The sequence below is a fragment of the Symphalangus syndactylus genome, chromosome 10 (assembly GCF_028878055.3).
Source record: "Symphalangus syndactylus isolate Jambi chromosome 10, NHGRI_mSymSyn1-v2.1_pri, whole genome shotgun sequence".
Lineage (NCBI taxonomy): Eukaryota > Metazoa > Chordata > Mammalia > Primates > Hylobatidae > Symphalangus > Symphalangus syndactylus.
Window position 1 is genome coordinate 69,964,294 of NC_072432.2, and position 23,279 is coordinate 69,987,572.

Below are 23,279 nucleotides of genomic sequence, written 5' to 3' on the forward strand. Positions count from 1 at the left end.
TGATTTCAGTTCCTTTGGGTGTATACCCAGCAGGGGGATTGTGGAGTCATACAGTAACTCTATTTTAAATTTTTGAGGAACCATCATACCGTTTCCCAAAATGGATGTATCAGTTTACATTCCCACCAGCAGTGAACATGGGTTTCCTTTTTCCACACCCTCATCACACTTCTCTCTTTTTTATATAATAACCATCCTAACAGTTGTGAAATGATATATTTGTTTTGATTAACATTTTTCTGATTAATGATGTTGAGCACCTTTTCATACACTTGTTGCCGTTCGTATGTCTTTTTTAAATAACATCTATTCAGATACTTTGGCTATTTATCAGTCGGATTGTTTTTTGACATTGAATTGTGTGAGATTTTTATTTCACATGCCAACCCCTATCTGACATATGGTTTGTAAATATTCTCTCCCATTCTGCAGGCTGTCTTTTCATTTTGTTGAGTGTTTGCTGTGCAGAAGCTTTTTATGCACTGCATTTTGATGCAGTCTTACTTGTTTATTTTTGCTTTTGTTGCCTGAGCTTTTGGTGTGATAGCCAAAACACCATTGTCAAGGCCCATATCAAGGAGTTGTTTTCTCTGTGTTTTCTTCTGGGAATTTTATACTTTCAGGTCTTACCCGTAGGCCTTTAATCCACCTTGAGTTGGTTTTGTGTACAGTCTAAGGTAAGGGTCCAGTTTTATTCTTTTATATGTAGATAATCAGACTCTCACTGTTGCTTCTTCACAGGAACCATTCTTTGCCCCAATTTTGGCCAAGTACCTTCTACACCACCTTCAAGTCTAAGTGCAACAGAAAATGCAAATTTCTCAGGAGAGACATTTATTGTTCACTCATAATTCGGTCCTTAATAGACATATCCAATAGAATATACAGTTTGCAAGGTTAAAAACAAGGTTTATATTACTTCATAAGGAGCAAGCACATTTTTGAAGCACAGGGTAATTCTTGACAATGAAACCTGCAACTCATTATGATTTTTAAGTTGTGTGACATGGATACCCAGCATTCTCATGATGAGGCTGTGCTTTCTTACATTTTCAGTGATGAAGAAGACATGCCAACAGAGGGTTAGTTCCAGATAAAATGAAATGTTCCAAACAGTATGTATTGTTTATTTGAATCATCTGTGGGGGAAGGAAAGATAATTTTCCAAAGGACATTCCTCCTAAATTCTGTCTTAAAGTTGATTATAAGTAGAAGATTGAGTTTATATTACATTACAAGACTATAATGTCTTTATTAAATTCACTGTGCAATCTTTAATCAAATAAGTAAACGCATTATTTATTTCCAGGTTTGAAGCACACATTCTCTTCAGCTGAAATGCCAGTTCTGGAGGAAAACATATCCAATAATATATGAAACTGAAGGCCATTTTTACTTTTTATTATTCTTGTAGCATTTAAAGACCAAAAGCCTGTCTTATATCTAGTTGCATGTTTTCAGGAAATATGCTTTTTGAAACTATTCTCATGAATATGAAATTAACCTCAATAAATAATTTATTTTTGAACTCTTATTTCTTGCTAATTAAATATCTTTGGCCAAAAGATTTTTAATCCTCCTATTTGTTCTTTGAGAAATTTTGACAATAAATTCAAAGCTTTTAATGGAGAATATTTAAAAGGTCTTCTTAGAATAAAAAAAAATTTACTTTTTTTCATCAAAGCTGTATATCCCTATATTTCTAATGTTTAGGACATAAACAATTAGATGTGATTATGACCACTAAATAACTAAGAACAATATACATTTTTAGATTTCAGGCTTTAAAAGTAAAACACTTGTTAGAATTTTATGGTTTAATCATGTTCTTTGTACCATGAAAGAGAAGAAAATCATCGTGTTATATATCAAAATATAATAATGAGGTATCATCTCTTTCAGAGATCTCTGAACAACATCATAAAACCTGAACATGTTTCTTTTCAGTAATATTTGAGTGATGAAGGCATCAAAAACTTGGAACAAAATAAGATTAAAGCAGAATAATAGCTTAAAAATTAGGTCTAAATTCCAGTTCTCTTGCTTGTGGCAAAACTTTGGTCAAGTAAGTAACCTCTGATTTCTCATTTTCTTCATCTATAAAGACAGAAAAATACAATTCTTCCTACTTTGTCAAACTCTGTGAGAAAGCTACATAACTGAAATTTTGTGGTAGCATAGAATTTTTTAACCATCTAGATTATTAAAAATTCATTTAAAAATTAGCTATTTTTTGAAGTACAAATTCTAATAAATTCTATAACTTTGAAAAAATAATTTTTCAAATTTTGAAAACTTCAGGCTACATGGCTAAATCAGAGGGCAATACAGCATGTATACACCAATATATATCAAATTTTTCTTGTAAAATTTTAGAGATTCTTAAGTTTTACAGAAGCTTATTCACAAAAAGGGTTGCTACAAATTCAGAAAAATATCCTTCAGCCTCTTCCATTAATTGGAAAATATTATATAATCAGAGTCCCATCTGTCCAAAGTACATAATAAAATATAGCATCCTGAAATAAGTATTTGTTATTTTTATTGCTTATGTTGTGAAATCGAAGCTTATTGCAAAGTAAATCAAATAAATTATTCTGTTCTGTGCTTATAAAAGTGAGATTTCAGACCCAATTTTAGATAATTCACCATCATCATGGAAACGGAAAAGGTTGCTAAGTTAGTTATTTGTTCTTTCTTTCCCTTCTCCTGGGGGTCCAGTAAATGATTATTGAAAAAGTGCTTATCAAAAAACTATTTTGAGCAACATAATTTAGAAGCAATATTATTAAGACACAACCATTTTTAAGAGAGTTATGAAATATGTATAGAAATGATCAATAAAATCATAATGTGTGAAATACCACACAATAGTATACTTGATTGTTATGGGGGTGCAAAGTTAAAGTAGTCTAAGGTGAATGTGAAGTTCTGGAAAGTACTTTTTGGCCATTGACGAGGACTTTGTTTCAATGAAGGAAGCAAGAAGGGAGTGGTGAGGCAGGGACACTGGGCATCATGTTGAACAAATAGTGAAGACCAAAGACAGATTCTGGAAAATGGATGGCCTCTTGAGAGAAAAATTATGTTTGTGCTACCAGCTTGACTTATTACTCTTATATAAGCAACTTCTAAATAAATGAAACCAAATTTGATTATGTTAGGGATTGCCTGGACAGAGACTTGGATTTTGGAGAAATTCAGGGCATAATTTTCTTGAATTCAAATCATGTAGATCATTGATTCTCAAAGAGTGGTCTTTGATCCAACAACATCAGCGTTACATTGAGACGTCAATTCTTGGACCCCCAGATCTGTTGAATCAGAAACTCAGGAAATCTCAGCAGTCTCTTTTGCAGCACGTCCCCTGGGTGACTCCATTGCACAGTGGAGTTTGAAAACCACTGCTGTGGACAAACAACCGAAGTCCCTCGAAGGCCGTCTGGCACTAGCTGTGGCAGCCCGTTAAGTGTGGCTCCTGCAGGACCATCCCTTGTTCACTCTGTCTATTAAAGTTTAGTGGCAGATGGAAAGATAACAAATGATAGGGTACAATTTTGTATCTAAACCATAATCCGCGAAATAATCTATTTTCAATCTTCTAACTAGAAGGTACTTCACTCAAATTTAAGCTATTCTAAATAACAATATTTTTCTGAATTAAGAAGACATAGAGTCAAAGGACCAGGCAATCAATTACTAATTAGTTGTTAGTTAACAAGAAATAAACTATTATCAGAATGTCATTTACATAGGCAAAACATAGCCAGGTAGGTAGATCATGTTAGAAGGATTATAAGATGAATAACTACAAATCTGTTCTGTAACACTAGAAATTATAAAAATGACAAAAATTTAATTATCAAGTGAACAAATATTGTAAGATTCCTTCACAGTGGTTTATCTTCATTATTGGAAGAGTGCTTTAGTACAAACTTTCTAGGCTCAGTTTGGCAGAATTTATCAAGAATTTAAAAAATATGGCCATTGACACAATAATACGGTTAAACAATCATCTTAAGGGAATAGAAATCTAAGCCAAGCACTAAAGAACCAGGAACTGAAAAGGCAAAAGGGACTAAGTGATGGAAAGAGCAAGAGGGAGAGATGTGAGACCTTGCACCAAAGATAAAACTTAAAACTACAACAACGAAAAGTATAGATAGACTCTGTTACCTGAATATGAACATAAAGGAAAAGTAACAGTCAAAATTTTGTCTGGAATAATAGAAATTTTGTAAAAACAGGAGAGTAAAAAAAGGAAACTGATTTTATAGAATGTTAAGTTTGATTTTGGATTACTCTCTGATACTGAGAGCTCATCACATACTGACAAATAATTGTGTGTGTGTGTATACCTAAATTGCCAAAAATCAGAACAATTTATTTTATGGACACATGATGCCATAATATATAGACATAAAACTATGAAATCATAAAGCAAGAAATGAAATTATACATGGAATTGTCAACTTTGTCAAAATAAAAACATGCATAGAAAAAATGGAAAGTTAATTCAGCAAAACAATGCATAAGGCTGATTATCTCACACTGGCAGATTCGTTGGTAATTACATAATAATAAATATTATTATTATCATTATTGATTTGCAGCATAGTGTTTAACAGAGCACTCTCTAGAGCCTGACTAACTCATATGAACCTTGATCCCGTCACTTTGTGTGAACTCAAGTAATTTAGCCTCTCAGAACCTCAGTTTTTCCATCTCTAAAATAGTGATAAGGTAATGCCTATCTTTAATCAGGGCTAAATGGACAAATTATTTATAGCGGTTGGGAAGGTGCTTGGTGTTGTAATTACTCAATAAATAAGATATCCAATAAATTTTTAAAAATAAAAGTGTAAAAATTATGTAAGGTTTATAATCATAAAAATACTCGAGTCCAGGCCGGGGGCGGTGGCTCACGCTTGTAATCCCAGCACTTTGGGAGGCGGAGGCGGGCGGATCACGAGGTCAGGAGATCGAGACCATGGTGAAACCCCGTCTCTACTAAAAATACAAAAAATTAGCTGGCGTGGTGGCGGCGCCTGTAGTCCCAGCTACTCGGAGAGGCTGAGGCAGGAGAATGGCGTGAACCCGGGAGGCGGAGCTTGCAGTGAGCCGAGATTGCGCCACTGCACTCCAGCCTGGGCGACAGAGCGAGACTCCGTCTCAAAAAAAAAAAAAAAAAAAAAAAAAAAATACTCGAATCCAAAGATATTTACAACACAATGATGTATTCTTTTTAAAAAATACTAACATGTAGGTTAGCTAATATTTGATGTCCTATATATGAACAACAACAACATAAGGCTACATGTGAAAGAACCAAGTGGATGTCCACTTCAATAAGAGTGAGGGTTCAGAGGAAGGTAAGTTTGTGCTTCGTGATAAATAGTGTTGCACGGAGGGAAGTTCAGGGACGTTTCTTAGAGGAAGTAATTTGGGCTTTATGGAAGACTAATTGTAAAGTAAGGCTGAGAGCAAGGGTATTCGAATGCTGAAATATGATCCATGCAAAGTATGAAAATGTAAAGGGTTGTCCAGGTGGCAATGTGCAGAGTTGTGGCCATTCGTGATGGCAGATATGGTTTTGTTTGCCATCTCTAGTTGAGTCTAGAACAGCTGTTTTTGGCCAGACTATCCAGGAATTTGATGATCCAAATTAATGAATCTGGTGTCGGAGTATAAAGATAGAATTAGGCTTTTAGGAAGACTAACGTGGCAATAGTGTGTGTTATGAGCAACTGGAAAGAGGAATTGCACTACAGAAGGCCTAAAAGCCCAGAAACTAAAAAGGCAAGGAATAGTGATGGAAGGAGCAAGAGGGAGAGATGTGAGACCTCGCACCAAAAATAAAAATTAAAACGACAAAAAAAGTATAGATAGACTCTGTTACCTGAAAGCAACAGTGAAAATTTTGTCTGGAATAATAGAAATTTTGAAAAAACAGGAGAGTAAGAAAAGGAAACTAATTTTATAGAAAGAATGTTAATTTGATTTTGGATTACTGAAATGACAGCAGGCTATGGAAATGAAAGGAGCTAAGTAGCAGAGGGAATTGGTGATATGAAGTTTTAGATGGAGTGGCTTCCGATTCATCAAATAAAAATAATAGTTGAGATTTCAGAGGTAGAAGAAAAGAGAAATTTTGAAGGCAGAAGATTAAAATTAATTACCCAGGGTTAGAAAAAGATCGTAAAAAAGAAGCCAGTAAAGATGGTGGGATAGGGCTCATGAGTAGTTAAGGTAGGGATGAGGGAGGAGAAAAACCATGGTAATGTGGTTATATAACATGAGAATAATATGGAAGGAAGGGGTAATTATTTTAAAGAAGAAAGTGAAGGAAAACAGCAATAGGTAATGGTGAGGACCAAATACTGCGAACAGCTTACAGTTTGCTGAAACTGAAGGGACATTGGGATTGACCATTGTGAGGTCATTATGATTGCTAAATATAGTGCATTTGGTGAATACAAAATATAGAGGGTGAAAGAAGCAATGTATGAAAATATTTAAACGCAAGAAAGAATAGATTAATGCATTTGGTAAATGTAAAATATAGTAGGCACAAAATGTATAGCAGTGCATAGAAACAGATAAATAAGTATTAATTTTTTGTTCAGAGGCACTCAGTTACAAAAGAAATTATGTTGGCTGTTGCAATTATTATCAGCATAATAGGAGGAAATATTATGCACCCTGTATTTTGAAAGATAGGTGCATTTGAACAGTTGAGAGTAGCTATACTTCAAAGTAGCTATCATGGGAATGTTTTGGGGGTTAAAATCCATTAATTAAGTAAAATTTATCAAAAATTTGTCAAAGTATTCTTGGCATCAACAGACAATTTAATTTTATGAATTATGCCTTTTCTTGTAATTCTATGTACTGCTTCAAATGTAAATTTGGCTAAACAATGTTTCAGATTTTACTGTTAGCAGTTATTCTCTAATGTTAGGTAAAGATTTATAATGTTTTCAATTATTTGAGTTTCATTTTGCAAGAGATTTATTGAAAAGTTTAGTGTGTTGTAAATTTCCGTATTGCACAATAAGAGGCAGTTTTGAGAGGCTAAAATATGTAGATACATTTACTTTCACAACTTTTTAGACTTAAGACACATTATATTTTTTCGATGGCAGTAGGAAAATAGTTTGTTGATGCCATGTAAAACATACAGAGATGTGTGTTTATACAGATAGTATTTTTGATAAATTGATGAGCTTTATTTTATTTTTGTCGGGCTATAACATATTTTTAACCTGTCCTCAAAATATAAATAATAACAAGTAAAATGAACTTGTTAACAAGTATAATAATCTTTTTCACAATGACTGAAAAAAATTGAATTATTTTTAAGATTCATATGTATGCTTAAAATTTGGAAGAAGATACATACTTTGGGATTAGAATTGGCTAGATATAAAATAGTTGGCAGATATCTAGACGATTATCACTGTCATATATTGGTTTATTTTGTAATTGGGTACAATACATGAATATTGGCAAATTGGGTAAATAAGGTCTTCCATAGATACAAATTTAAACATATTTGTACCAATTTAATAGTTTGTTGGCCTCTTTATAGGTACTTTTGCAAGGCCAAATTCTTTATCAAATTATTTATATAAAAATGAATAATTTTTATAAATGACTAAGATATTTGAATATTTGAAGAGCAATTTCGTCTACCCTTTATTTATATGTACTAATATATTTTGGTAGCCTCTGTTTAGATCAATTTCATCTACTCTTTATTTATATATACTCTTTATTTATATGTATACTTTATATATACTCTTTATATACACTTTATATAGATATTAAATATACTTTATTTATATATAAACTATTTTTTTCCCATTATTTGGCTATCACTAGTTACCAATGTTTATTTTTTCAAGTAATACGATCCTTGATATCAACAATTATGACATTCAATCAACAATGTGGTTGATAGAAGCCTTAAGAAAATTACCTGCTCTGATTACTTCTCAGTAAACAGGAGATGCTAACATGACCATATAGAAATAATGTGTGAGAATTAAATCAAAGATTATGTGTGAATCTGTGATCTATAATTTACTAGCATAAAATCACTAAACAGCAAAATCCCATCTGGCTATAATTGGGACAGATACTCACTATTGGAAGACAGGAAGTAGTATTAATCTGATTTCTACAGGACCGGGGGGCATTTTATTGTTTGAGCCTAAGTTGGAGAGTGTTCTATTCCCATCAAATCCCAAGGATTGGGGGCCATAGAACTCCAGTCACTGCCATGAAATTCTGAAAATCATTGAATAGCAACTCTCAGTGTACATGAAGCAGAAGTCCCATTGCCAGGTAATAGAGGTCTTTGGCTTGTGCCTATGAGCCTTCATTGGAGAGGAGAGAATAGTGTCAATATCCATGCAAATGGGAGCAGCAGAAGCACAAGTTATAAAACTTAATTAAAAAGAAACTCTGCCAAAAATTTACATGTGACTATGCATATACCATGACCCAGAAACTCAATAAAAATGTGTACATGTGTTTAAAAAACCGTACTGAAATGTTTGTGTTGGCAGTATTCAAAATAGCCACACATTGGAGATCACTCAAATGCCCAGAAAATGTAGAAGAGATAAATTAATTATTGCACATTCATGCAGTGTAATACTATTAAGCAATAAGATTGAACGACAACCGTGGGCTGTAGTTAAATGACTCTCCAAAATACAGTGTTGAGTGAAGAAATCTAGACACAGAAGATACATACTGTTTAATTCCACTTATACAAAGTAGAAAGGAGGGAAATTTTTTGTTACTCTTGGAGTGGAAGAGACGAACTTCAAAGACATTAGCAATATTTCTTATCTGATTTGACTATTGGCTACATGGGTATTAACGTATAATACATTCTCCAAATGTATTACATGTTAATAAAAGTTTAAAAATCAATTTTTCATTGTCACAAAAAAGAATGGTTATTTTCAATAATTCATATTAAAAACCCAAATCTAAGGAAGTTCCCTTGTGACACAGAGCATTGTAAGACAAGGAGTATGTAATATACGGAAGAGGAATTAGAAACAAAAAGAAGACTCGGAGAAAATAAAAGAGAGGGAAATCCACTTATGAATGGCACAAACCATGTTTCTTTGTCACACGTCTGTGGAAAGGGTTACTCCATACCATAGAACGGAATAATTAAAGACTCATTATCTATATGGTGTGTTTTATTTTTAGCTGGTTGCCTCTAAAGTTATGTTACCTATCAAGGAAATGGCTTAGTGTTTGCTTCCCATTATGTAGCTTAGGTATTCTCAATTATCCCTCCGTTCTTTATAATGTGTTGTGTTGGATCACTCTTTCATATAGTATCAAAGAATTGCAAAATAATATTTTTGTGCATAGAATTATACAATATGATTAAAAGCAACCATTTCAGTAAAACATGCTAATTAACAGATCAAACACATAACAAAAGGAATTCTCGCCTGGCCTTACTCTGTCTCACAAATGTGCCTGGCAACGTAATAGACACTTGATAGGTTCTGATACGACTAGAGCACAGATCACAAGAAAGGTCCAAACATACACCAAACACATAGCTGAAAAGGAAAGTTGAAGAAAAATTCATGGTCTGTGCTTGGTAGAATGGATTCTCTCAACCTACTACTACTTGTCGGAAATATCTAACTTAAAGGTCAAATAGCTAATTGTAGACAAAAAAAAGTTGCATCTCCATATTTGGTTTTCAGTTGATTCAATGGAGAATAATTTTATTTTTGAATCCATAAAGTTGAAAACGCTTCCTTTTTGAAAATGCTTAAAAAGGTTTTTCTGCCACAAGCAACTCTTTCTACATGCCATATTTTATACTAGTTAGAGCCATTATTTGAGTTTACTTAAAATATAAGGATATGAATTTAGCTAAATAAATGAGTAGGGGTATGCTAGTTGCAATTTAACTAGGATGGATCAATGTTCATGATAAGGAAATTTGAAAAGCGTGAACTGCCATATTGATACATACACATCAGCATATACTTTGTACTCAAAGATCCAGAAAAGGTAGAGTGACAAAGATAAATTGCACTATACATTATTTTCTGCTATTGATTATTTTCACTATTTACAACTTGTGGTATTTTGGGTAACAATGAGACATTCTTGTATACCACATGAACAATTTTGAAAACAATGAGTAAATTATTATAGCTTTAACATTTTCTCATTGAACTTGTCAATTTAGAGACACTATCCTGAAACCAGCTCTATGGAAAGATGTTATAATGTAAAGGAAGTTAAATTAGCAAGAAGTAATACAACGTTAGTTAAAATATGTCCCAATTTTTCAAAATAGTGATATATTACACATCAAAACAGTTTGTAAAGCTATATCTGAAAAAATCAGCAATAGTATTCTGTAGATATTAAATTTTACCATCATAAATATGGTGTAGAGAATTATAGTTCAGAGTAACTTGAATTGGAATCATGGTGCCTCCACTTAAAAACTGGTTGGCTTTTGTTCAACATTTCACTTCTTTGCTTTTCTGTTTTTTCGTAAGTCTAGTGAATATAATAATGGGCTCTCCTTTTGCAGGGTTTTGTAGAGCAGTCAAGAATTTTAAAGAAGTACTGACAATGCCAAAATTATTCAATAGGGTTTAGTTATTATTTTACTAATATTTTGTGTCAGCTAGTATTTCAAACTTCAAGATCTTTCATTTTTAATTTAATATGCAATTGATGGTGTTCAACAAAATTTTACCTATGTTTTACAAAAACAAAATATTTTCTAAATATTTCACAATTTTAAAATAAAGCAAAATATTTAAAAAATTGATTAAAGGAAGTGAGACAAAAAAGTAAAAAGCTGTCTGAAAATTTTAAAATTACTGTAGTTATGTGTATTTAATATGAGTATTTGGTATTCAGCTTATTAACTGATATCAGTCCTGAAGAGTTAATAATTGATCTGAACTCTCAACAGTAGTAAAACTGCACTGTTATGGTAAAGACACATGCAAGTTCCATGAAAATTTTACCAACCAAATGAATAACTTTACAGAATAAATAGACACAGTTATTTATACCAGTAATCTCTTTAAAGTGAGGTTTTGCTACAAAACTATGACATTTTATTGGCAAGCTCACATCTTGTTATTGAGTATCACTGGAATGGAGCAGAGTACATGTAGGATGGAGCGTGAGTAAGTCCTTGTGCATTTTTGCTTCCTCACTGGCTCCCCTCCCTCCACCATGAGATCATACCTGGGTTAGTATGCTAAAGAATGAGAGATTAGAACACAGGTGAATACTTTCAGCTGAGGGCAAACTATGTCAACCAATGTCTGCCTGACCCACCAGCTGGAAACCGATGCATGTGTAAGATCCACTGCTCCCAGCTCAGATAGGCAGAACCACTTAACTAATCTATAGACGTTTGAAAAATAATAAGTGATTGTTTTAAGCCATTAAATTTGGAGGTGTTATGTTATAAAAAGTTATGGCAGTGATAACTAACATGCTCTATCATACTAGGATGGCATGATAAAGATATGTGGGACAGTAACTGGTGAAGGATAAAGGGATGAGTGAACCTTACATTTTTAAACTAAGGGAATATACACACATATACAGAGAGAGATAATAATAGACTTGCTTATTTAATTGTATACTAATTATCTTATCCAAGACAGGCAGGGGAAGTGCTGTACAATGTCTTGAATAGGCAGAAGAGAATAGGATCAGCCCCAGTGGATAGTGTTGAAACCCACAAGAATGGATAAGTTTATCTAGTTAGTGATTACTTTGGAAAAATGGTTCCGAGGACAGGTTTTTTTCACACTCTAACCTATCGGGAGCACATGGAAATTCTCTTCTGGCACATAATTTTTAGAGTTGTTAATGGAGATTTAGGACATAACATGCATTAAAATGCCTTGTCTACTGGTGTCCAAAATAAGTTGGGTGCTTTGTGTGTTTCTTGTGTCCCTTCAATGTCTATATAAACTTCTTAAGAGCCTCAGCATTCTGAAATTCAGATAATGACCAGTAAAACACAACCTTTATTTCTTCTAAGCCTGAAAGCTACACATTGTTTTAGTTAATTCTTAATTTCTTCCAAAGTATAAATTTTGTAGAGATAATGTTGATATCCTTTAATCCAATATTTAACAAGTATGCCATTTAATTTTATGTAAGTTGCTTAGTTTATTTTCTCACACTGTTTTTTCAAGAAATTCCATTTCCTAAAAAATACCCATGGGAGCCTTGGATAAGGATGAAAATGCTAAATTATGTGCATAATACAAAATTAAAAATCAGTAAGTGGCATTTTTCAAGTTATATAAACTTGTCTTACATTTGTAGTAGGTGTTTCGTGTTACTATTAGCTGGATGAGTAGTAATACCAGTTGAAGTCCTCACGTTCCACATTTCCAAGTGATACAGGGCAAAGTATTTTGCCATCATGGACTTCAGATTTCATAAAGAAAGTGCTTACATTTCTCTTATTAAATGAATTCTCTGAACTCCTATAATGTATAAACTTTATGAGTATGTGGAACATGAGCCTCCCTCTCTGCCTTCTGCTTTCAGAATGATGTCAGTGCGTGAAAACGGAAAACAGTTCAGTGTCTTTAGGGGTTCCTGATCCAACAATTACTTATTCCATTCATCTTCTATAGAAGCATTTCTGATGATGTTTGAATTTGACTTTCAGTCTGAGCCAAATGTATATGGCTTTTAATTCTGCTTAGTATTCATTGTCACACTTACTCTTGAAATTATAAAAAACTGTTGTGAAGCAAACAGAAGTAAGTTACCTCAAATCTTTTCATGCATCAGCATCCGTGACTGTGGAAGAGGCAGCAGTTTATTTTCGCATGAAATATGTCAAGTTTCTGTAGTCAAACTATACAAAGCTGGGCTGCACCTAATTATTGGTATAAATTACATAAGGCATCTAAACAGTGATAATTTAGAAGACTCAAAGCATTGCTATTCACTTAAATCTGAAGAGGATCTGAGTGGACACATGTATCTCTGACAAAAAGTCTGAGTGCCATGTAGATGTTTATGTTGGCTTTCCTAGATTCTCGGCCAGTAACTTCTCCCCACCACTTCTCTCACTATTTTCTGAAGAATACATTGTTAAGTGCAGGAACAAACATTATTAATAAGATAGGGAATAATAAACATGTATTATAAGATACACATTGATGTTAAAATAAATTAATATTTACACTTCTATGTAGAAAATATTTTTGGAACTATTTTTACCATGTGAAGTATTCAAATAACGTATTATTTTGTACAACAGAAACAAGATGGTTAATACTTTTTATATGATAACATTACAACTAGCTCAAATATTAGCCAAGCATTTCTATTTTAATATCAGAAATGAATAAACAGATTATATTTGCCATAATGTAACATCATTTTCTGTATTATGCATGATCAATGAAGACAAGGGCCCGTGTGTTTTTTCAGCAATACTTTAGAGCGTTAGCATTCACAGTGGTGAAGAAATTGGGCAAAATGATTACACAACCTTATATTTTATTCCTTGTTCTGCCATTTAATTGCTGGAACTAATTATTTAACTATTCAGTTTCCCAAGTTTTCCATTTGTACAAAGGAATTATGTATGTCCTATATTCTATATCTACATCATAGGGTTGTTGTGAGGAATAAAGTAGGATGTTCGTATATCTTGAAAGACAGTGTTAATTATATAGTATGTATTAAATGTTAGGTTTTGATTATTATTATTCACAAAAAATAAGTGATGTGACTCTATGTTGAATGCCTACTATGTGTGAGAGATGTGGGTTGCAGTTTATATAAATATTTTAATTAATTATTAAATATTAATATTTGTATTGATATTACACAAGTACTGTAAAACTGTAATATATCTTTATTTACATTATTTTTTTTATTATTTTTAAATTTTTTGTGGGTCCATAGTAGGTGTGTATATTTATGGGGTACATGAGATATTTTGATACAAGCATGCAACGTGAAATAAGTACATCATGGAGAATGGGGTATCCATTCCCTAAGCATTTATCCTTTGAGTTACAAACAATCCAGTTACACTCTTTAGGTGAATTTGAAATATACAATTAAGTTATTATTGACTATAGTCACCCTGTTGTGCTATCAAGTAGTAGGTCTCATTCATTCTATTTTTTGTACCTATTAACAATCTCCACCCTCCGCCCCCTCCCAAAAACCCACTACCCTTCCCAGCCTCTGGTAACCACCCTTCTACTTTCTATGTCCATGAATTCAGCTGTTTTGATTTTTAGATCCCACAAATAATTGAGAATATGCGATGTTTGTCCTTCTGTGCCTGGCTTGTTTCCAGTAACTTAATGATCTCCAGTTCCATCCATATTGTTGCAAATGACCGAATCTCATTCTTTTTTATGGCTGCATAGAACTCCATTGTGTATATGAACCACATTTTCTTCATCCATTTTTCTGTTGATGGACACTTAGCTTTCTTCCAAATCTTAGCTGTTGTAAACAGTGCTGCAATAAACAAAGGAGTGCAGATATCTCTTTGATTTACTCATTTTTTTCTCTTTGGTATATACTCACCAGTGGGATTGCTGGATGATGTGGTAGCTCAATTTTTAGTTTTTTGAGGAACTGCCAAACTGTTCACCATCGTGGGTGGTTGTACAAATTTACATTCCCGCCAACAGTGTACAAATGTTTCCTTTTTTCCACACCCTTCTCAGCATTTGTTACTGCCTGTCTTTTGGATAAAAGCCATTTTAACTGAGGTAAGGTAATATCTATTGTAGCTTTGGTTTGCATTTCTCTGGTGATCAGTGATGTTGAACATCTTTTCATAGGCTTGTTTGCTATTCTTAATGTGTTCTTTTAATAATATATTTAAATTTTTAAAGCCCCGATTTTTCAGTAGAAGAAAATAAGTCCCAGGATTCTGTCTTCCATTTGTGATTTCAATCACATCTTTGTTTTACCTAATAAATCACTGCTGTTGTCTTCTTCCTAGGATGAATGCAAAAGTTTGGTAACACTTTTGACATTTGACTGTGGCAGTGGTCTGCTAGTCACCCTTCAACCTTGCCAGCAAATCCAATCAGCTTAAGAGCGTTTTAATGTACCTATGCAAGTCCTCAGAATTTAAGATTAGGAAAGAAAGCAGGTCTTGTGATCTTCATAAGTGGTATTGAATGGTTACTCTGGAAATGATAAAATTAGCTTAATTTAAGCTGCAATTTGATGGGAATGTTTTCCAACTTTAAATTGGACACTCTACTAGCACCCATGATGTGAGGAAGGTTATATGCTGTGCATTTCTAATGCAGTAGAAATGCAGTTGAGTCCAACAAAATCATTTGTCATCAGTAACCAGGAAAAGGTTGCCTTAGACGTTTAAGATCCCAATTTTAATTTAACAAGAAAGTTTAAGTGTACAGTAGGATAGAGTATATTTGACTCAGCTCTTTTTCCTTAGAAAAAAAGTGCAATATTTTACTTCATTCTGACCTTGAGTCAAAAGCTTTAGAAGTATGTGAAGAATCTGATTCTGAGTGGATTGAGGGTAAGCTGAAATGAAAAAGAAGGAAGAACTGCTTTTAACATAATCAGATGGTAATTTTTACTAGTTGGCAGTGTACTGAAAGCACATTTTCTGAAAGGGAAGTATACATTATAGACTGGCACAATGAAATGTGTAAAACCGTTCCCAAAATAGATTTAAAATATTCTTTAGTTTTAAAGTAAAGTTATGATAAACTTGTGTGGTATATGTTTCTCTTTAAGGTAAAGATAGTAACAGACTAACTGTACAGTCAGAAGTCCTGTTGAAATTAGAATAGATTTGATGGTATTTAACATTTGACATTATGTTCTAAAAAGCTGAATTGTGCCCCTTACATTGCCAGCTTCAGGATAAATAATGAACTGTGTATAATAATTGAATATTGACTGTTTCCTTGTTCCACTGAGATCCTGGCCAGTCTCACTAACCCACATCCTGGTTTTCCTAACTAAGTTTCTCATGTCAACTGCAGTCATCACAGGGTAGACATTTTGAAGTCTGCATTTAAACAGCTTATTTTATTCCTTTATGCACATTCATAGAGTTGGCATGACGTTATCTGAAAACTGTTAAAACTCACTTGTCAAAAGTCTGGAAAACATAGACATTTAATTACTTATTCATAATTAGTTTCATTTGTCTTATTTTTGGCATGGCCAAGCTGGTTAGACACAATCACTCTGCCTGATCCTTTGCTCACTAATTCGGTTTATCTATGTGCTCCTTGAGAAATAATAGCAATCTTCAAACCTTTCCAGTAGGGGGATACCTAAATATTCCCATCTGGAAGTGACTGAAGCATCGTTACAACACACCACTGCAAGTGGAAGCTGGAACACGCCCACGTTTCCATAAAGGCCACTGTCAAACCTTAATATCACTGAACAGGTCAATGTGTTATTCAGACGTACAGTTAGAAGAATAACAGAGTACATTGTTGAGCAGCCACATTTGTATTAATTAAAAACTCACTCTTTTAAAGGAGTTATTAAACTAATCACTAAGTTGAATTGCCTTTTACTTTAGGTTTTGAAATAACCAGCATGGTTAGAGTAAAATGCCCGTGATGGTAGTTTATTTCCCTTGTTTTTTAACTGTAAAAACACAGAGTGATATTTATTCTTTGTTTGAGTTTTCAGAGGCAAGCTTGGAAAATGACTGTAACACAGATTCGGATCTCTGGATAAACCAGTAATTAGCATCTGATAAAAAGAACTGAGAGCATTTGAATACTCAGTACTATCAGATAAGTGTAAATATTTAAAATAAATTTGTAGCATAAATGTAAATTTTTATACTATAATCATTAACTGGAATGAACACAAATAGCCGAATAGGATAATAACAATACAAAAACCAGTATTTTTCTGCATGCTGTGTACATGCATACTTCTATAAGTACATGTATTTGCATACTTAATTCTTGACAGAAATTTAGGAGGAATGGAGAAGTTAACGCTAATGGTTAATCACACAACTGGTGAGTGATAGAAGACCTGAAAATCCAACCCAGAAAACCTGGCTTAGGGGTCTATTTCTGATCACTACATAATTCTGGCTTTCTTAGATAATTAGAAGAATTTGGTTTCAATTTAATAGTAGCATATTTTGTATAATGTATTGGTTTATTTTACAAGCATGATATACACTTGGAACATAAGGGTAATACTCTTTTATTTAAATGGACATCAATTCTACCAAAGCTTTCTAATCCCTATTAGTATCTGCATGTTTCCTTGGAGATCTTTATTGTAATCATATAAAATATACACACATATGTCATTTTTATTTAGATTTATCTAAATAGAATAATGTTGCATATACTCTTCTAAAAATTGTTATTCTTCATGTAATAATGAATGACTGTTCTTATGCATTGGATCTTGACAGTAAATTCTGTCAAACTCTCACTGCCCCACCTAACAAACTTTCCTACTCATTTTAGTATCACGGCTCTCACCTGTTTCAGACTTTGGCCAATATCTGTAAGTGAAGACAGAGATGGTAACTTTGCAAAATAAAATACACTTAATATGAAATTTATTATCTTAATTATTTTAAAGTAAACCATGCATCACTTAAAAGACAGTGATACATTCTGTCCATAGGTTACAAACCTGTAAAGCATGTTACTGTACTGAATATTACAGATAATTGTAAGACAGTGTTAAATATTTGTGTATCTAAACATAGAAAAGGCAATGCATTGATGCATTGTACTATGACATGATAGCTTCAATTTCACTAGGCAATAGGAATTTTTCAGCTGCATAACAAACTTATGGCAACAATGACCTGTAAGTGGTCTGTTTGTTGACAGAAACATCATCATGTGGTGTATGGCTATATATAGGTCAGTGATACTAAGTACATTTATATTGTGCAATAATCATAACCGTCCATCTCCAGAGCTCTTTAGTCTTGTGAAACCGAAGCTTTCGACCCATTAATCAATATATTTCTCTGGAAACTACCATTGTTTTATCTGTGATTTTGACTATTCTAAGAACCTCATACAAATGAAATCATACAGCATTTGTCTTTTGTTATTGGCTTATTTAATTTAGCATAATGACCTCCATTTCATCCTCTTATAGAATATGTCAGACTTGTATTCATTTTTAAGGCTGAATAATATTCTTTTGTTTGTGTACACTACATTTTGCTTATCCATTAATGCATTGACAGACACTTGGATTGCTTCCATTTTAGCTATTTTGAATAATATTGCTGTGAACATGTGTGTACAAATATCTCTTCAAGACCTTGCTTTAAATTCTCTTGGGTATATACCTGGATTGGGGTTGCTGGATTATATGTACTTATATTTTTAATCTTTAAAAGAACTGACGTACTGCTTTCTACAGTGGCTGTATCATTTTACATCCTCACCAACAGTGCACAAGTTTTACAGTTTCCCACATTCTTGCCAACAGATTTTTTTTTTTTTTTTTTTTTTTTTTTTTGAGACGGAGTCTCGCTCTTTCACCCAGGCTGGAGTACAGTGGTTGGTGCGATCTCCGCTCACTGCAAGCTCAGCCTCCCGGGTTCACGCCATTCTCCTGCCTCAGCCTCTCCGAGTAGCTGGGACTACAGGCGTCCGCCACCACGCCTGGCTAATTTTTTGTATTTTTAGTAGAGACGGGGTTTCACCTTGGTCTCGATCTCCTGACCTCGTGATCCGCCCGCCTCGGCCTCCCAAAGTGCTGGGATTACAAGCGTGAGCCACCGCGCCCGGCCCAGTTTTTATTTTCTGTTTTTTTTAATAGTAACTATCATAATGGGTATGAGGTGTTATGTTATTGTAGCTTTGATTTGCTAATTGATTAATTATGTTGATTAATGATTAATTATGTTGAGGCTCCTTTTATGTACTTATTGACCATTTCTATTCTTTGGAGAAAAGTTCTTTGCCCATTTTTGAATCAGGCTATTTGTTTTATTTTGTTGATGAGTTTTTAAAATTCCCCATGTATTCTGGATCTCAGTCCCTTGTCAAATATCATTTGCAAATTTTTTTTTTTCATTCTCTGGGTTGCCGTTTTATTCTGATGATAGTATTTTTTGAATACAATTTTTTTAAAAAGTTTATCAACTACAATTTTTAAAGTTTTTTCTTTTGTTGTCTGTGCCTTTGATGTCAGATTGCAGAAATTATTGCCAACTCCAATGTTGTGAAGCTTTTGTTCTATTATTTCTTCTCAGAGTTTTATAGTATTTTTTGTATTACATTTAGGTCTTTGATTAATTTTGAGTCAATTTTTCCACATAGTGTTATACAAGGGTCCAACTTCATTATTTTATATGTGATTTTTCAGTTGTTCCACCACCATCCCACCATTTTTTTTTTTTTTTAAGATTGTTCTTTCTCTCATTGAATGATCTTGGACCCATGGTCAAAAATCATTTCACTGGAGTGGGAAGGAAGGCGGAGGGAACCATGCGAGGTTCTGAGATCTGCGGCGAGGGTCGCCTCCAGAGACGGTTTGTGAGCAGGAATTCTGAAATCCCCACCACTTCCTCCCTCCGGGGGATTTGATCCCCTATGGCCACCGCTAACAGCATCATCATGCTGGATGATGATGATGAAGATGAAGCAGCTGCTCAGCCAGGGCCCTCCCACCCACTCCCCAATGCGGCCTCACCTGGGGCAGAAGCCCCTAGCTCCTCTGAGCCTCATGGGGCCAGAGGAAGCAGTAGTTCGGGCGGCAAGAAATGCTACAAGCTGGAGAATGAGAAGCTGTTCGAAGAGTTCCTTGAACTTTGTAAGACGCAGACAGCAGACCACTCTGAGGTGGTCCCATTCCTCTATAACCGGCAGCAATGTGCCCACTCTCTGTTTTTGGCCTCGGCGGAGTTCTGCAACATCCTCTCTAGGGTCCTATCTCGGGCCCGGAGCCGGCCAGCTAAGCTCTATGTCTACATCAATGAGCTCTGCACTGTTCTCAGGGCCCACTCAGCCAAAAAGAAGCTGAACTTGGCCCCTGCCACCACCACCTCCAATGAGCCCTCTGGGAATAACCCTCCCACACACCTCTCCTTGGACCCCACAAATGCTGAAAACACTGCCTCTCAGGCCCCAAGGACCCGTGGTTCCCGGCGGCAGATTCAGCGCTTGGAGCAGCTGCTGGCGCTCTATGTGGCAGAGATCCGGCGGCTGCAGGAAAAGGAGTTGGATCTCTCAGAATTGGATGACCCAGACTCCACATACTTGCAGGAGGCACGGTTGAAGCGTAAGCTGATCCGCCTCTTTGGGCGACTATGTGAGCTGAAAGACTGCTCTTCACTGACTGGCCGTGTCATAGAGCAGCGCATCCCCTACCGTGGCACCCGCTACCCAGAGGTTAACAGGCGCATTGAGCGGCTCATCAACAAGCCAGGGCCTGATACCTTCCCTGACTATGGGGATGTGCTTCGGGCTGTAGAGAAGGTAGCTGCCCGACACAGCCTTGGCCTCCCCCGACAGCAGCTCCAGCTCATGTCTCAGGATGCCTTCCGAGATGTGGGCATCAGGTTACAGGAACGACATCACCTCCATCTCATCTACAACTTTGGCTGCCACCTCACAGATGACTATAGGCCAGGCACTGACCCTGCACTCTCAGATCCTGTGTTGGCCCGGCGCCTTCGGGAAAACCGGAGTTTGGCCATGAGTCGGCTGGATGAGGTCATCTCCAAATATGCAACGATGCAAGACAAAAGTGAGGAGGGCGAGAGAAAAAAGAGAAGAGCTCGGTTCCAAGGCACCTCTTCCCACTCTGCAGACACCCCCAACGCCTCCTTGGATTCTGGTGAGGGCCCTAGTGGAATGGCATCCCAGGGGTGCCCTTCTGCCTCCAGAGCTGAGACAGATGACGAAGAAGATGAGGAGAGTGATGAGAAAGAGGAGGAGGAGGAGGAGGAAGAAGAGGAGGAGGCCACAGATTCTGAAGAGGAGGAGGATCTGGAACAGATGCAGGAGGGTCAGGAGGACGATGAAGAGGAGGACGAAGAGGAAGAAGCAGCAGCAGGTAACAATGGAGACAAGAGCCCCATGTCCTCACCACAGATCTCCACTGAAAAGAACCTGGAACCTGGCAAACAGATCAGCAGGTCTTCAGGGGAGCAGCAAAACAAAGGACGCATAGTGTCACCATCGTTACTGTCAGAAGAACCCCGGCCCCCTCCAGCATAGATGCTGAAAGCAATGGAGAACAGCCTGAGGAGCTGACCCTGGAGGAAGAAAGCCCTGTGTCTCAGCTCTTTGATCTAGAGATTGAAGCTTTGCCCCTGGATACCCCTTCCTCTGTGGAGACAGACATTTCCTCTTCCAGGAAGCAATCAGAGGAGCCCATCACCACTGTCTTAGAGAATGGGGCAGGCATGGTCTCTTCTACTTCTTTCAATGGAGGCGTCTCTCCTCACAACTGGGGAGATTCTGGTCCCCCCTGCAAAAAATCTCGGAAGGAGAAGAAGCAAACAGGATCAGGGCCATTAGGAAACAGCTCTGTGGAAAGGCAAAGCTGCTCTGTCTGAATATTGCACGTGCCACATCCTGTCTCTTCCTTTTTCCCACCGTTTTAAATCCTCTAAATCCTCCTGTGTCTTTTCTCCTGTACTCCAGATCTCTTTGACTCTGTCTCTCACTTCCCTGCAGACAAGTGTGGCCACACAATGAGATCCAGAAGAGATCATCGTGCTCTCAGACTCTGATTAGCTGCCTCCCCTTCTCCCTGCCTCCAGAATGTTTTGGGATAGCATTTGGAGGAAGGTGGGAAGCAGATGACTGAGGAAGGGATGGAATAAGCTAAACCCCTTTTGGTGGTGTTTCTTTAAAAAAAAAAAAAGAAAAAAGCTTAAGTTTTACACAGAAACATTAATAAACAATAAAGTTCTTTTCTTACTGTAAAAAAAAAAAATCATTTCACCATATATGTGAAGATTTATTTCTGGGATCTCGATTTTGCTTCATTGGCCTGTAAGTCTGTCTTTATGCCTGTGGCACCCTGTTTTGATTACTGAAGCTTTGTAATAAATTTTGAAACCAGGAAGTGTGAGTTCTCCAGCTTTGTTCTTTTTCAAGATTGTTTTGGCTATTTGGTGTCCCTCGGTTTTTCCATATACATTTTAGAATAGATTATTTCTTTCTATAAAAATTGCTGAAGTTTTGAAAGGCATAGTATTTAATGTTAAGATTGCTTTGGGTAGTGTTAACATCTTAAAAATATTAAGTCTTCCAACACATGGACATGGAATATCTTTCTGTTTATTTAAGTCTTCCATAGTTTTCGTTTTACAAGTCTTTCATATCCCTGGCTAAGTTGATAAGTGTTTCATTCTTTTTGATGCTATAATCAATGGAATTATTTTGTTAACTTTCTTTTCTGATTGTTCATTGTTAGTAAGTAAAAATGAAACTAATGTTTATGTGTTGCTTTTGTATCCTACTGCTTTCCTAAATTTGTTTATTAGTTTTAACTATGTGTGTGTGCATGTGAGTGTGTGTGTGATCTTTAGAGTTTTATACCTAAAGTATTATGCTGTGTACAAACAGAGATAATTGTACTTCTTCCTTTCCAATTTGGGTGCCTTTTATGTCTTTTCCTTGCCTGATTTCACTGGTTAGGACTTTCAGTATTTTGTTGAATACAAGTGGCAATGTATGCGTCATTGTCTTGTTCCTGATCTTAGAGGTAAAACTTTCAGTCTTTTAACAGTGAGTGTGATGTTGGCTATTGAATATTTATGTATGGATTTTATTATGTTAAGGTAGTTTTCTTCAGTTCCTAGTTTGTTGAGTGTTTTTGAAATGAAAGATGTTGAATTTTACCAAATGCATAATTGAGACAATTATGCTCATTTTTTCCCTTCTGTTAATATGGGGTATTACACTGATCAAATTTCGTGTGTTGAACCATGCTTAGATTCCAGGAATAAATCCCACTTGGTCATTCTAATATGCTGCTGAATTTGGTTTGCTAGTATTTTGTGGAGGATTTTTGCGTTGATGTTCATAATAGATATTAGTCTGTTGTGTTTTCTTGTTTTTTGTTTTTTGCAACGTCTTTTTCTGGTTTTGGTAGTATGGTAATGCTGGCCTCACATGAAGTATTCCTCCTCTTCAAGATTTTGGTAATGTTTATGAAGGACTGGCATTATTATACTTCTTCTTTAAATGTTTAGTGTAATTCAGCAGTGAAGCTGCCAGGTC

At 35.3% G+C, this 23,279-nt stretch overlaps 1 protein-coding gene across 1 annotated transcript; it reads left to right on the forward strand.

Moving 5' to 3' along the window:
- Positions 1 to 19,217: 19,217 nt before the first annotated feature.
- On the forward strand, positions 19,218 to 21,987 carry LOC129492295 (death domain-associated protein 6-like). The gene is given in 2 exon segments (XM_055297438.2): positions 19,218 to 21,243; positions 21,246 to 21,987. Coding segments are annotated over 2 exon segments (2,121 nt in total). The 5' UTR covers positions 19,218 to 19,481; the 3' UTR covers positions 21,605 to 21,987.
- Positions 21,988 to 23,279: the final 1,292 nt, after the last annotated feature.